The sequence below is a fragment of the Balaenoptera ricei genome, chromosome 13 (genome assembly GCF_028023285.1).
Source record: "Balaenoptera ricei isolate mBalRic1 chromosome 13, mBalRic1.hap2, whole genome shotgun sequence".
NCBI lineage: Eukaryota > Metazoa > Chordata > Mammalia > Artiodactyla > Balaenopteridae > Balaenoptera > Balaenoptera ricei.
In genome coordinates, this window is record NC_082651.1 from 65,077,788 (window position 1) to 65,093,198 (window position 15,411).

General features: G+C 41.5%; 1 protein-coding gene across 1 annotated transcript in view; it reads left to right on the forward strand.

Moving 5' to 3' along the window:
* Nucleotides 1-981: 981 nt before the first annotated feature.
* Nucleotides 982-15,411, forward strand: part of SRBD1 (S1 RNA binding domain 1) — a 237,638-nt gene continuing 223,208 nt past the window's right edge. Inside the window, exons 1-4 of the mRNA XM_059942845.1 lie at nucleotides 982-1,033; nucleotides 6,168-6,247; nucleotides 7,037-7,214; nucleotides 14,541-14,927. Coding sequence (XP_059798828.1) covers nucleotides 983-1,033; nucleotides 6,168-6,247; nucleotides 7,037-7,214; nucleotides 14,541-14,927 — 696 coding nt within the window. The 5' untranslated portion in view covers nucleotide 982. The remainder of the gene's footprint in view (nucleotides 1,034-6,167; nucleotides 6,248-7,036; nucleotides 7,215-14,540; nucleotides 14,928-15,411) is intronic.

Here is a 15,411-nt window from a genome sequence, read left to right on the forward strand (position 1 = left end):
TAGGTAACTGGGACCTGCATTTGCCTCAAGTAAATTAATTCAGTGAATATTCACCCTTAATATGTGCGGGGTACCTTATCAGGTAAGGAGTGAGATGGAGGGGTAGGCGGTGGAAATAAATCCAAAGACATGAAGTATTCGCCCAGAGCACGAGGCAGTTCCTGAGAGAACCGGGTTTCCCAATCAGTGTGCTTGGCAGTGTACCAAGCTGCCTGAGATTCCGTTTTTTTTTTTTCTTTTGTCCTACCTGGTCATGTGGAGATCTTTCTTGTGATTTGGTGTGTTTGAGCTATTTTGCCAGCGTTCAGCAGGTATTCTGTGAGAATTGTTCCAGATGCAGATGTATTTTTGATGTACCTGTGAGAGGAGGTGATCTCCCCTGTCCTTCTATTCCGACATCTTGATGGGAGCCTCCCCCAAGCTGCCTGAGAGACCAACGTAAGACAGTAATGACTCTAGGGCTAAACTCTCCCATAAACCTCAGGGGCTGCGTGAGGGCTTAACAGAAAAGGCAAAACTGGGATAGTTCCATAAGCCTAGAGCAAACCCTTATCTCAGGGTTTAGGAAACACCCTTAGGGAAGTTAATTACTGACATTTAAAACTGACGTTAGAAAGAATAAAGCTTGATTGTTTTTCATTTTTCCACATTTGCAAATTACAAATAATGCAATAAACAGAAACATTCTTGATTAAACTTAAAAGAGAAGAAAATACAAGCAAAGCGGATTAACAGAAGATAAAGAAATAAAAACAGGGAAGCGGTAGACCTTTACAAGAACCTCACGATAACCTCCGCCGGATGTGGGTAAATGGAGCTCCGCCCCCAGCCGACGAGCGGGTCCCGCGGGATCCTCGCTTTAGTTACGCCTCCGCTTGGCTCGGCTCCACCCCGCTCCGGTAGCTGCGCGCCTATGCGGCGAGTCAGGGAAAAGCCAGGCGGGACTTCCGGCGTTTGAAAAACTTCCGGCGGGAACCGGAAGATGTGGTTGCACACACAGAATCCTGGGCCTTCTGACACGCCGGGCGGGAAGGTGAGCTGAGCGTCCGCCTTGGCGGTCTTCCTGCGGACTCGCGGGAGCCCGGCGCCCGGGCTCCGGTATTTTTGGGGCCATTAAGAAAGTTCTGAGCGCTCATTTGGGAAATAACATCCCTTTTTAAAGTGAGAAGCTTCATTACATTGTACTGTCTGCAGTCTGTATCTCATACCGTACCCTCGAAAACCCCTCCTACCTGCTGCGTTGTCACCTGGCGCGTCTTCTCAGACAAGCTCTTAGCGCTTAGGGGCAGACGTGGGAAAGCCCGGGCAGACCTAGATTGTTTTCAAACCTCAAATGATCGGAGATGGGGGAGGAAGCGCCCTTTTCACTATCAGATGATAGCCCTGGCAGAATCAGCTGCATTCTCAGTAGTGTGCTTGGCGCGTAGGAGGTACTGAATAACTGTTGAGGAAAGGAACGAATGGGAACACTCCAGGCAACTCTTCTCGAGCCTCCCATTCGCCAGCATGTCATAAATATACTGTATGTGCAATGGGAAACGAGCCTAGGCTTTGTGTTTGGGGCTCTGGGTTCTGGTCCTTATGCCACATAGATCTTCCCTTTGAGTAAACCGTATCACTTCACTGCATCTTAGGCTTCTTATTCATAAAAGAGAATAGCAGGACTGTCTGATTTCTGAGGCTCTTTCCAGCTCTAGTATTTTATTTTTATTACTTAGGGATCTGTGCTGACATTCCAAGGACTTTTGTTAGTACACAGGGAAACTTCTTTAGGTGCCTCTTAAAAAGTTGTTCCCCCCGTTTTCCTTTAAGTTATCTAATTGTTGTTTTTACAGTTTTAATGTAGTATTTGTGTGTGTGCAGGTCTTTCCAGCCCCTCCCCCGCTTTTCACTTGCCCTGGCTTGGTGCCTCCTCTCAGTAACATCATAGCAGCCTCCAAGTTATTGATTCTGAGTCGGCTTTCATACCACAGAGATAAGAGAGCTTGGAGGAGTGAAAATCTCAAGCCACTAACAATAGGGATGTTCTCTTGTACCATCACTTTTTCAAGAAAGCAATGAGTGCCATGTGTGATGTTGCCTAATAGTGCTGGAGAAAAAAATTTATATTCCTGTGTAGAGACTATTTTTATATATATATTCTTATGTTCATTTAAAAATAGTTATAGAGCAGCTATTAAGTGCCAGGCTCCGTGTGATACAGAAGTGAAAAAGACAAATGTGGTTTCTTCAAACTTTATGGTGCTTACCGCCATGAAGTAAACATGGGGAATGCAGACAATAAACAAGGATAATTATAGATTATGTTACATAGTACTGTATAAAGGGAATAAATGGGGTCCTATAATAATATTTTATCTGAGAAATGCATGTTAGGCCTAAAATATTGAGATCTAAGCACTGAGAAGGAGCCAGCCTATTGATGAGCGGGGGGAATAGTGCTCCCGGCAGAGGGAACCTGGGGTGGGGAAGGATCACGCTTGTTACACGGACTGAAAGAATGTTGTGACTATGGCTAAGGAGCTACAGGGAGTGGTAAATGTGGTTAGAAAGGTAGGCAGCGGTCACTTCTTCAAGGCGTTCTAGAAGGCTATGGTAAAAAATATGATTTGACTCTAAGTGGAGGATGGAATAGGAAGTCATTGAATGGTTTTAAAGCATTTTCTAAATGTTTGATTGAATGGATTTGTGGAGGATGGGTTTTAGGAGCAGGAGTGGAAGCAGGGAGGCCAGTTAAGAGGCTATTACAGTACTCCAGGTGAGAAGCGTTTGGGACTGAGGCCTCACTGGAGATCATCAAGATTTAAGATACATTTTGGAGGCAGAATTTATGTGACTTACTTACAGACTGGATGTGGGAGATGAAAGAAATAACAGATTTGCAAGGTTTTGGTTTAGCAAGTGAAACTTTAGAAGATGATGGTTATGTTCAGTATCTTGATTGTGGAGATAAGTATACATATGTCAAAACTTATCAAATCTGTACACTTTAAACACGAACAATTTATTGTATGTCAGTTATAGCTCAATGAAGCTGTTAAAATTTTTCCAACGTTCTGACTTAGCAAAGAACCATTCATCTTAGGTGGATGGTGGTGCCATTTACAAAGATGGGAAAGACTGAGGTCTGAATGGGTTTTAGGACAAGGAATGGTTATCAGGAGTTCCATTGTGGATATGTTAAATTTTGGATAACTGTGAAGCATCTAAATAGTTTCATAGGCAGGCAGTTTATTATGTAAATCTGAATCTCAGAGGTGAGATTTGTGATGGAGGTATTAGGTTTGTTAGTAAGTAGGTGATACAAGTATTTAAAACCATGGAAATGGATTAAATTTTGGTTAATCTACAAATCCTATGATAGGAAATAAGAGAACATGGGAGGATTGGAGATGGACAAACAGTTCCCAGAACATTGGTGGTAAAACTGGAGTATGGATACCCCTGGGAGTATGGATACCCCTGGGAGTATTCATACCCCTGGGAGTATACCTAGATAGGTACACAGTTTTTAAGAAAGAATTTCGAAGACCTTACCTTCTGTATATACTCTTTCCAAAACTGATTTGCCTGTAATAGGCCTATGTGTTCATGCATATTCTCCTTTCCCACCTCCTTTTTCAAATTCATATTTTTTTTTCTACTTGTCAAAAGACAAGTTCACCTCTTTTAATGGCAGCATTGCCTCCAGGGTGCCTGATAAAGGAGCATTTGGAAATATTTGTTTTAGGAAAGTCTTCTCCAGTGGTTAATTAAAATTTTATGAGCTTCCCAAGGATTTGTCTATTCCTATTTATAACACATTTCTGTTAAAGCTGAAGTGTGGAGTTAGAATTGGTGCATGGTGGTCTGTGTGGGAAAGTTCTGAATTCAGGTATAATGTAGAAGGGGGTGATGGGAGTGGATGATCTGGTTGGGTTGTTTGTCGAGGAGCTTAGCACCTTCAGCTTTTTATTCTTGGGCTGGTCAGATTCTCCAAAGAAGAATCTTCCCATGCTCCTCCCAAGAGGGTAGGAATCTGACTGGCAGCCTTTTTAGGAGCATAGTGGGGGAAGGGGGCCGGGAATCTCTGTTTAATGTTCAGCCTGTATGGTTCCCATGTCCACAACTGTACTTCATGTCCTCTAGTCTAGAGACTTGTTTTACCTTCTCCAGAGAATAACCTCCAGACTTTTTCCTGGGGCAGTTGTTAATAGCACGAAGTGGAGTAGGGCATCTAGAGATATTCCTTTGCTTCAGACAGCTTACACCCAGCCCTGACTCCCTTTACCCTTAGTTCCAAGGTATCAGGTACCATGTCCTGTCATTTTTTTTGGAGGATACTGCAGAGTAAATTGGTTTGGTTCTGAAATGCTCCCACTGCTGACTTGGGGTTTTAATTTTTATATAGTAAAATTTGCTAATCTTTTTGGCTTTTGGAATTTCGAGTCATGCCTAGGAAAACCTTAATTCTCCCACCTCCACTCAGAATTATCAAAACAGTCTTCTTTGCCTTTTGTAGTACTGTAGTTTTATTTGGTACATTTAAATCATTAGTCAGTGTGGAATATATTTTAGTTCATGGTGTGGCAGCAAGAATTAAACACTTCTTTTCCTCCAGAGGGATAGCTGATTGTCTTAATACCACTTATGCAATAATTCATTTCTGGACTTCCCTGGTGGCACAGTGGTTAAGAATCGCCTGCCAATGCAGGGGACACCAGTTTGATCCCTGGTCCGGGAAGATCCCACATTCCCCAGAGCAACTAAGCCTGTGCACCGCAATTACTGAGCCTGCGCTCTAGAGCCCGTGAGCCACAACTACTGAGCCCACACGCCACAACTACTGAAGCCCGTGCACCCTAGAGCCCGTGCTCTGCAACAAGAGAAGCCATCGCGATGAGAAGCCTGCGCGCCACAACGAGAAGCCCATGCACCGCAACGAAGAGTAGCCCCCACTTGCCACAACTAGAGAAAGCCTGTGCACAGCAACAGAGACCCAACGCAACCAAATATAAATGAATAAATAAAATTGATTGAAATGCCACCCCATCATACACTGATTTCCTCTGTTTCTGTTTTTGTTTCATTGTGGTAAAATACGTACAACACAGAAATCACAAATTATCCGTTCCTTTATGATCAGTATCTAGGAGCACTTATTTGAGGAATGATGACCTTGATAAACATAAAATTCAGAAAAGGCGGTGAAGGAAAAGATGGAAGAATATCCTATCTACTTCTTTTGTTGTCCTGGTTCCCTCTGGGCACTCTCCTGTCCAGAAGTTCTGCACCCACTGGACTGAGTTGAGCTATAGCTGCCAGGGGTACATGTTCCCTTTTGTGACAACCACTTTGGTATTTCTGTGAGGTGTTTGTTCCTTCTCCAAGTGGAAGTTAGAACGGAGGCATTATAACATATGACTGGTTTAGGAACTTGTTTAAAGGTTTACAAGCATGTCAGAGTCTAATGTAGTTTTTAATGGTTTGACATACAGTCTTTACGTAATAAAATTTATCAGCTAAAGTAAATTTGTTTACTTCCTGTATTGTATGATGTCTCTGGTTATTTGAGTCCTTTTTTTTTTTTAGAGCTGGGCCTTTGAATTTGGGAAATATTTTCTAGTGGCATTTGTGATTAATTATTTTACTTAAAAATTGTGAGCTTTTATCATAAGGGACTAGATTATCTTGTTTTAGGAATAGCCTGGCTGCTTATTCAGTCAGTCAGCATCGCTTATTTGACTGCCAACTTTGTAGATGGGCCTCTACTTATACTGTAAGAAGATAAAGAGGAAGGAAGGTATTTCTTGTCTTTGAGATAGAGGACTTTATAATTTGCTGTCTGATAAATTATCAAATAATACTTGCAGTATACGCAAGCATATAATTCTAAAAAATGAAGAATTCTCACCCTGCAGGAACTTATATATATGTTTCCAGAGATGGCCCATCCTCATCAGGCTTTTGAAACCATGGGAAGGCTGTTAGCTGCCCTTATAATTGGCAGCCACATAGGAGGGGAAACAAGCGTTGAGGCTTGTGAATGATTGTCATTTTTCCCCCCTATGGCATTTTCTAGCAGCAGAGGTATTGGAGTTAGTTTTGAATGGCACATCATTTTGTAGACAAAATAAGTGATCAGTGATTTAAATCATACTGATTTCATGTTGTATTTCTTCTTTCAGATGTCATCATTGCCAAGAAGAGCAAAAGTAAAGGTCCAGACTGTGGTATCCAAAGATGAATTCTCTTCCCTCTCTGAGTTGTAAGCATATTGGTTTCATATGGGGTGGGAGAATGATGTGTATTTTAAGGAGATGCATTCTGTCATTTACTAACTTATGAAGTCATTTGTGTTGAAGAAGGCTGTGTCTTTTTCATTCATTTATGTAACAAATATTTATTGAACTCATGCTGTGTCCCAGGCTGTGTTTAGGTGTTGGTGATAAACTATTGAACAAGGAGAAAGTGACCAACTAAATATAAAATATATACACTAGAATATAAGGTCCATGAGGTCAGTGGAGTTTTTTTTATTGCTTTAGAGCACAGTTTCTCAACTTCAGCACTATTGACCAGATAATTCTTTGGTACGGGGACTGTTCTTTACATTGTAGGATGTTTAGTAGCATCCCTGGTCTCTACCCATTAGTTGCCAATAGCGTCCCCTCCCCCACCTCAGTTGGGACAATCAAAAATGTCTTTAGACATTGTTTAAAAATGGAAAACCTCACTATGACTATGGTGTGACATGACCCACTTATTACTTAAGGTAATACATGATTTCCTATGTTTTGAGTGTACGGGTGTGTGTATTGGTTAGGTGAGAGGAGAACAGATGGAGACCTGTGATTTATAATATATTGGAGGGTATTTCTGGTCAACTCTCTTGTTTCAGTTCTTAGCAATATCTCTTCATATTCTGTGTTCACATCACTCCGTTTTATATTAAACACCTCTACCTTATTCTTTTTTCAAGAAGCAGATATCTCTTTTTCACCTTTAACATTTGGCTTCATTTTTTCTGGAAATTTTCCTATCGTTTTACTTTTAGATCATCTGCCTCTGAAGATGACAAGGAGGATAGTGCCTGGGAGCCCCAAAAGAAAGTCCCCAGAAGCCGTAAGCTGCCTGTTTCCAAGGAATCCAAACCGAAGAGGGCGCCACGGGTGAAGAAGAACACCCTACAGGCCAAAGATGGCTCAGAAGGTGTGGCTGTTAAGGAAGAGCTGGTAGGTGCTTTAGCTGGATAGAGGGAACACTGCCGTGCCTTCCTAATTAGCGATGCTGCTTTCTCCTTACATGGACTAGGACAAAGCAAGTAAATGGCAAAAACTGTAGGGCAATGGTGCCTTCTGCCAGAGGCCTTAATAGTATTTACCATCAGATCCACCGTGTTGGAGCAGAAGGAATATTTATCAACTGGCACATATGTATATCTTGCTGTAAGCAAACACTGTAGCTACACCAATCTGGATTAAAAAAACCAACAACAATAAATTATTGGCTCTGTTGCAGTACCGAAAGGATTATGCATTTCCAAAATCATTCACTGTGGTATTCCTTTAAATAACAGCTTCCCTAGTTCATTTAAAAGAATACTCTTTTGATATGCAGTGGATGCCTGACTTCCCAGGGACTCATTTATTGTGTATAGAGGGGACATTACATTGTACCTTGCTGTGCCCTTGGATAGGGCATTTGAATCGATCTTTTCTCCTATCAGCCGGCACCTCTGTTTCTTCATCTTTGCATGCAAGCCTTTCACTGAACACACTTTTAGTGGGTGGGTGGGTAGGCTTTACCTACAGCTGAGAAAGTATTGACTTGTTGGCAGAATTTGGAGGTTTTTCATTAAGCATGGCATAGCTGCACTTAAGAGTAGCTTGACTGCTTAATTAGGAAATATCTCTTAGTTCCGGGGTTCTTTGTATTGGGGTCACAAACCCTTTGAGAATTTGATTATAGTTATGAACCTTCTCTTCAGTAAAATGTACACATAAGTTTTAAAGTATGGTTCAAGAGCATACAGCTTAAGAACCCTTGTCATGGTGACTTCTTGATCCTTCCCATGGTGATTGGTATATGTATATTTCTTTTAAAGGGAAAAAGAGAATTCACATGGAAAGTCTCTCACTTAAGAGATATTCCACAAGTTTTCTGGCTCAATCAAAGCACATGGAGCATGTTAGACTATTTCATTTCATTGGTTTGGCATCTTGTTCTCGTGTAACCACCACCAAACAAAATAATTGAAAACCCTAATTAGGTGGAGCTAGAATTGGTTTTGGGTGGAGATGGAATTGGTAGCCTCTTAATAATTTTAAAATCTATTGTTAGCAAACATTGTAGACAAAATCCATCATTACTCAGTCTCTTCCTCTCCATGTTGCTGTAATTTGCCAGTCCACTGGCCATTCCTCTTCATTCTTTGAAGACTTTAGCTCCTGCTTTGTATCTTCCTCTCTGCATCTTCTGTCACTATTCTCAGTGATACCCACCTCCACTTGAATGAACCTTCTAATACCCTGTGTTCCTGGTTCTTTAACCTCCCCACCTCCAGTGCCTTTTTCTTCTTCTCTGCCTTCACCACACCTCTCGTGAGCTCAGCCTGAATCTTGTCATGACCAGAAGCTGTGCTACTGCTGACATTTCTTTTCCATCTATCTCACTTTTGTACCATCAGCTCACCATTTCCTGTTTTTCCAGCTTACTTGCTCAGGTGCCCTTACTGATGCAATTTTGCAAATTTGTCACAACTTCTCATCAGTAGTTCTCAGCCTAGGGAACTTGAAAAAAAAAAAACCAATGCCTAGGCCCCTTTTCCAAACCAATTAAATCTGGAAAGAATTCTGGAGGTAGACCTTGGCACCAGTGGTATTATTTTCTTAAAGCTCCTCATGTGATTTTTATGTACAGCCAGAGTTGAGATCCATTACCTAATTCTTTGACTCTAGGGCTCTGTCACTGTCCATCAGCCCTTTTCTTTTCCTACCTAATCTAGCCTAGATTACATAATCACTTTTTATTGAATGGTCGCACCATTTTGCCCTTCTTTTATTCGATCCTACATGGCTGATTAAACCCCAGCACTGGGTGAGCCATAGCCTCTCCTGCCTGCACTGAGCAGCTAACCATTGCGGGAAGCAGTCTCACCAGTGACCTAGTTTGTTTTGCTTTAGATTCATAATCTCAGACCTCAAAATTGCTTCAGAAATACCTGGTAACCTCATTATTTTTCTTCAGCAGGTTTGTTTTTCCACCTTTTTCTCTTTTCTGAAACTTCCTAAATTCCTTTCTGTTCTCTCACTCAGCTGATGACATTGCCTTTTATTTATTTGAGAATATATGAAGTTTCCGGTTTTCTCACGACCAAGCTATCTGTATTTGTGTTCACCTTCTGTCCTATTGCCATGGAGGAAATGTCATTCCTCCTACCAAGGATTGGTTCGCCGCTTGGGCTTACGATCTCATCCACTCTTGTGCAAGGTCTCTGTTCCCTCTGTCATCTCCTTTCTTTTCTCTTGTCAACTTTTCTTCCTCAGTTGCTACAGGGTAGAAAATGCTCTTTTACATCTGACTTTTAAGAAGCCTTCCCTTGACTCCATATCCCTTTCCAGCTATCTGTCAAGCTCACACAATACAACACAAGGTCAAGGCCAAGGCCTGCTGATTGATTCAACTGGTAAAGATATTTACAATGAGCCACTTTTTTGATTTAGACAGTTTACAACTTTCAGAGATAGCAAAAAGAAGAATGGTCAGATTATTCCTGGAGTTCTGGGTTTAGTTATAGGCTACATAATTACCATTTGAAGTGTTAAGAGTGATTTAAAAACCCATGAAGGCAAAAGATAATGAACTGTGATTTTTCAGCGTATCAAAGATTCAGGTTAACTATAAGGAGGAAAAATATTTTCATGGCTTATTAAACTTGAGTATGTCACTGAGGAAGGCTGTAGAATCTTAGAAGCTTTAAAAATGGAGGGCTTCCCTGGTGGCGCAGTGGTTGAGAATCTGCCTGCTAATGCAGGGGACACGGGTTCGAGCCTTGCTCTGGGAAGATCCCACATGCCACGGAGCAACTGGGCCCGTGAGCCACAACTACTGAGCCTGCGCGTCTGGAGCCTGTGCTCCGCAACAAGAGAGGCCGTGACAGTGAGAGGCCCGCGCACCGCGATGAAGTGTGGCCCCCGCTTGCCACAACTAGAGAAAGCCCCCGCACAGAAACGAAGACCCAACACAGACAAAAATAAATAAATAAATAAATTAATTAATTCAAAAAAAAAAAATGGAGAGTTATTTCCATATTTTTGTTTGTTTATTTATTTACTTTATTTTTGGCTGCATTGAGTCTTCGTTGCTGCACACAGGCTTTCTCTAGTTGCAGCGAGCGAGGCTACTCTTTGTTGTGGTGTGCGGGCTTCTCATTGCTGTGGCTTCTCTTGCTGCGGAGCACGGGCTCTCGGCGCATGAGCTTCAGTAGTTGTGGCTCATGGGCTCTAGGGCGCAGGCTCAGTAGTTGTGGCGCGTGGGCTTAGTTGCTCCGCGGCATGTGGGCTCTTCCCAGACCAGGGCTCGAACCTGTGTCCCCTGCATTGGCAGGTGGATTCTCAACCACTGCACCACCAGGGAAGCCCTTTCCATATGTTTTTGATCTGTGTTTTGATCTAAACATGTTTGGATTCACTTTTCTCAAAATTTTTGGTTTTTGGACTCCTTCACACTTTTAGAACTTACTGAGGACCCCAAGGAACTTTTGCTTAGGTGGGTTATATCTGTAGATATTTACCATATTAGAAATTAAAAATGAGAAAATATTCATCAATTTAAAACTAATAATAATCCTATTACATGTTAATGCAAATAACATGTTTTAATGAAAAATAAGTATATATTTCCCCAAACAACAAAAAAATTAATGATGAGAATGACGTTGTTTTACATTTTTGCAAATGTCTTTAATGTCTGATTTACTAGAAGATATTTGAAATAAAAAAGAAATCCCAGCCTCCACACAGATGTGTATTTGGAAAAGGGAATGGTGTTTTAATAGCCTTTTCAGATAATTGTAGATATTATTTTATACTATACCAAAACTCAGTAAGTGGTAGTTTAAAAGGTTTCATTGTGGAATCTGTAACCATACTATATTCTATTACATTAAAATCCATTGGTCTGTGTTGTTTGAATGGCTCTTTTACCTGTGCATGATTTTTTTTTTTTAAATAAATTTATTTATTTATTTATTTATTTATTTATTTTTGGCTGTGTTGGGTCTTCGTTTCTGTGCGAGGGCTTTCTCCAGTTACGGCGAGCGGGGGCCACTCTTCATCGCGGTGCGCGGGCCTCTCACTGTCGCGGCCTCTTCCGTTGCGGAGCACAGGCTCCAGACGCGGAGCACAGGCTCCAGACGCGCAGGCTCAGTAGTTGTGGCTCACGGGCCTAGTTGCTCCGTGGCATGTGGGATCCTCCCGGACCGGGGCACGAACCCGTGTCCCCTGCATTGGCAGGCAGATTCTCAACCACTGCGCCACCAGGGAAGCCCCATGATTTTGTAACATTATGTGTTGGCCATTTGGAAAATACTGGTTCACTAATTGATTTACTGTGAGACAACCACTGCACGTCAGTATGCATTGGCCTGCAGCAGAAGTGCTTTATGTGTACATTTGTGCTTTATGTACATTTCAGTACAGACTATGAAAAAAGTGTGCTTTCAAGGATTGAAATTTTAAAAATTAAAAACTTTTACTGCTTCATTCTTAAGTGAAGCTGACATTGTTTTATTGCAAGTGTGTGACAGTGAAGGGAACAGTGATTGCTAGTACAGCTTGGTGCCACTGCCTTGTTTTTTTGCTACCATTGCTCTTGCACCATCAGTGAAATGTCAGACAGTGCCTTGGCATTATTATGAAAATAGTTGTGACCTTGCAGACCCCCTGAAAGGGTCTCAGGGGTCTGTGAACAACACTGAGAAACCCTAGGTAAATTTTGCCTGAAGACTCCAGAGAAGATACCTTTAAGTGTCTAATTTTTGACTGCTGGCTTTTCTTTTTTTCCTCTTACTTTAAACCCCCCACCTTTAGTCATTTTACTTTTTCTTTATTTCTTCATCTACTTCCTTTTCCCTCTCCTGAGAGGTAGTCTGGGTGTGGTAGTCATGGTAATGTTGGTGGTAACAGCAGATTTTTGATTGCTTACCGTTAGCCAGGCGACATGTTCAGCACTGCATTTGCGTGATATTACTTAATCTTCACAACAATCCCTTGAGGCAGGTGCTGTAATTATCCTGATTTTATAGACCAGAAAGCCAAGGGGAGAGATGTTAAGTGACTTGCTCATGAATCACAGATAGTAATGGAACTGGGTTTCTAAGTCAAGAACATGATTTTGTCAGCATTTCAGGAACCAATATTTCTCTCGTGGGTGTTTTTACATCAGCCATGCTCATAAGAGTGGTGTATAAAACCAGAGTGCTGGGCTTCCCTGGTGGCGCAGTGGTTGAGAATCTGCCTGCTAATGCAGGAGACACGGGTTCGAGCCCTGGTCTGGGAGGATTCCACATGCCGTGGAGCGACTGGGCCCGTGAGCCACAACTACTGAGCCTGCGCGTTTGGAGCCTGTGCTCCGCAACAAGAGAGGCCGCGATTGTGAGAGGCCCGCGCACTGCGATGAAGAGTGGCCCCCCGCTTGCCACAACTAGAGAAAGCCCTCGCACAGAAACGAAGACCCAACACAGCCATAAATAAATAAATAAATTTATAAGTGATGTTTAAAAAAAAAAAGCAGAAAAAAAATAGTAATTATAAAAAAAAAAAAAAAAAAAACCAGAGTGCTGGTTTAATAATTAATAGTTTGATATAACCGTCGCAAGGAGTTAAATTCTTATGACTAGCACTGTCTCTCGTTGGAGGCTGAAGTAAGTAGGGAATTAAATAATAATCAGAAATTTACTTGATGAGCATGGGCTCAGAATAGGAGAATTAGAGAAATATTCATTTGGGTTTATTGAATGCCTTCTGTGGTCAAGGTACTGTGCTTGTCACAATGAGAACTGAATGTTTTAACTGCATGAATCTAAGGTAGTCTGATGTATCCATCTCACAGGAGGGCTGTCTTAACCATTGGGAGCAAATTACTCAGAATTTGTTTGCTAACCTTTCCTCTTCTTTGTATGTTACTTAGAATGCTGCTCCTATTTGCTTTCTACAGTTCTCCTTTTTCTGTTCCTCTAGGGCTGACAACTCTCTGTATGATTGACACATTCTTTAGCTATGTCAATTAATTTGATCAGGTTATTATCAACTCTTATGGACTTGAGGAGGCATTCTATTTTTATACCTCTGTTCTTATCTGTTATGTTCCAATTAAAAATGTAATACTTGGAGGGCTATTTAATGTATTATATATCATTTCCAGGTTAGGTGGTGATGGGTGGGCATTAGGATGGAGGGGTTGTGCTCTTTATTATAGTTCCCAGTATTTTCAGTAGTCAGTAATTATGGAAAATTATCTGATAGGAGAGAAAATTCAATACTGACTGAAATTTAGTTTGGGAGCAGTTCTTTTGTTTGAGTTTGTGCCATCTACATCACTTAGGTAACTAAAAACAGGCTAGCTTGCGAAATTGTGAACTCCATGGGGCAGGGTCTATATCTTATTTACTACTCTAGTCTCAAAATGAGTGCCAGATGTCATTGCTTCACACCTGAGTTGTCACCTGGGGGGAGGGGTGGGTGGTGCAGAGAGCAGCCCTTGGACACCTGCATGTACTGCTGTGCAGCCTCTTACTAAGGAAAAACGCCTGGTACTACCCTGCTGTCCTGCCACGTTTTCTGTTCTCTTTCTGCATGAACTGGTGGCAGGCGTAGCATGTTGAGTTCTATGAACCTCTGAGTGTTACTCTTCTCCCTCCAAAGTGTTGACTTTTGATTGCAAGTTTTAAATCTTGGTTTTCCTGCCAGGTGTACACCTATTCTCCACTTATTTAAAAAAATTAAACCTTCACCTGCAGTTGTGAAAAATAATACAGAGATATCATGTACCCTTTATCCCATTTCCCCCTGTGGTCACATCATGTAAAACTATAGTTAAATATCACAGCCAGGATATTGACATTGATAAAATCCACTGATCTTATTTAGATTTCTCCAGTTTTATTTGTATTCATTTATATGTGTGTATGTATATGTGTATATTTAGTTCTATGCAATTTTACAATATGTGTAGGCCTGTGTGTCCACCACACAGGACAGTCCTATCACAAGGATCCCTAGTATTGCCCTTTTATTGTCATACCCACCTCCCTCCCAACCTCCACCCCCATCTCTGACCCCCAATAACCACTAATTTTTTCAGGAATATTGTATAAATACAATCATATAGTATGTAACTTTTTGAGATTGGCGTTTTCCCTCCAGTCAACATAATTTCCTTGAGAGTCTTCCAAATTATTGTGTATGTCTACAATTTGTGCCTTTTCATTGCTGAATAATATTCCAGAGCCATTGGTTTTTATCATCTAATTCTTGTGTGATCTCTTCATGATTTGATAGAATAGCTCTGTGCCTATTGCTGATGTTGATATGGAAGACAGAAAAAATAAATTGGAGACTGTGCAGACTCTGAAAACAGCAAAGATGAAACGGAAAAATTCAGCTCAGTCACCTTCAGCTCGGAGGACCAAAAAGCTGAAAGCTGATGAAGAAACCAACAAAGCCAGCAGCTTAGAGAGCGGGAGTAACAGCACAGAGACACCGTCCACAAGCGCCACGTGGGAAGGTGGGTGCAAGAAGGAGGAGAGTGAAGACGACTTCACATGCAGTCAGTCCCCTTTGAAGAAAGTGAAGACAGAAATGTGTCCTCAGGGGCAGCCTGTCAGGTTTCCAGCAAATGCCAACAATATTAAGGAGGAGGTGGAAATGAACTGGGACATAGTACAGGTATGTGCAGCCTCTTTCTGTCACTTCAATTTGTTTGATCCCTTTCTTTTTGACTGGGATGGGGCTAGGGAAGGGCTGGGAGTTTTCAGTTCTCTTTTCACTCTTGCCAGTGGTCTCTGGAGGCTTTGCCCACTGGTTCCTTTCCTGGGTACGTGGTTTGGTATTATTGCTTATTGTCATCAGTTCTTTAGCTAAAAGCTGTGACCTCAGGCAAGGTAGATCTCCGCCATGGTGTTCTAGTGAACATGTCCTATATAGACAGATTGCATCAACAGATTGGGCCCTCCTAAGTTCTTTGTTAAGTTTTTGCTTTGCACTTGGATTGTATTGCCTATAAAAGCAGTGCAAGTGATTAAGTCATTGACCATTAGTACATCTGTTTAACTCTTAGTGTAATGTTGTAATAGACTATGAACAAGGCCTAGTAATTTCTTAAAGGAAAATTTTATCCAAATTCTAACTTGAGCTGCCATAATTATATTTC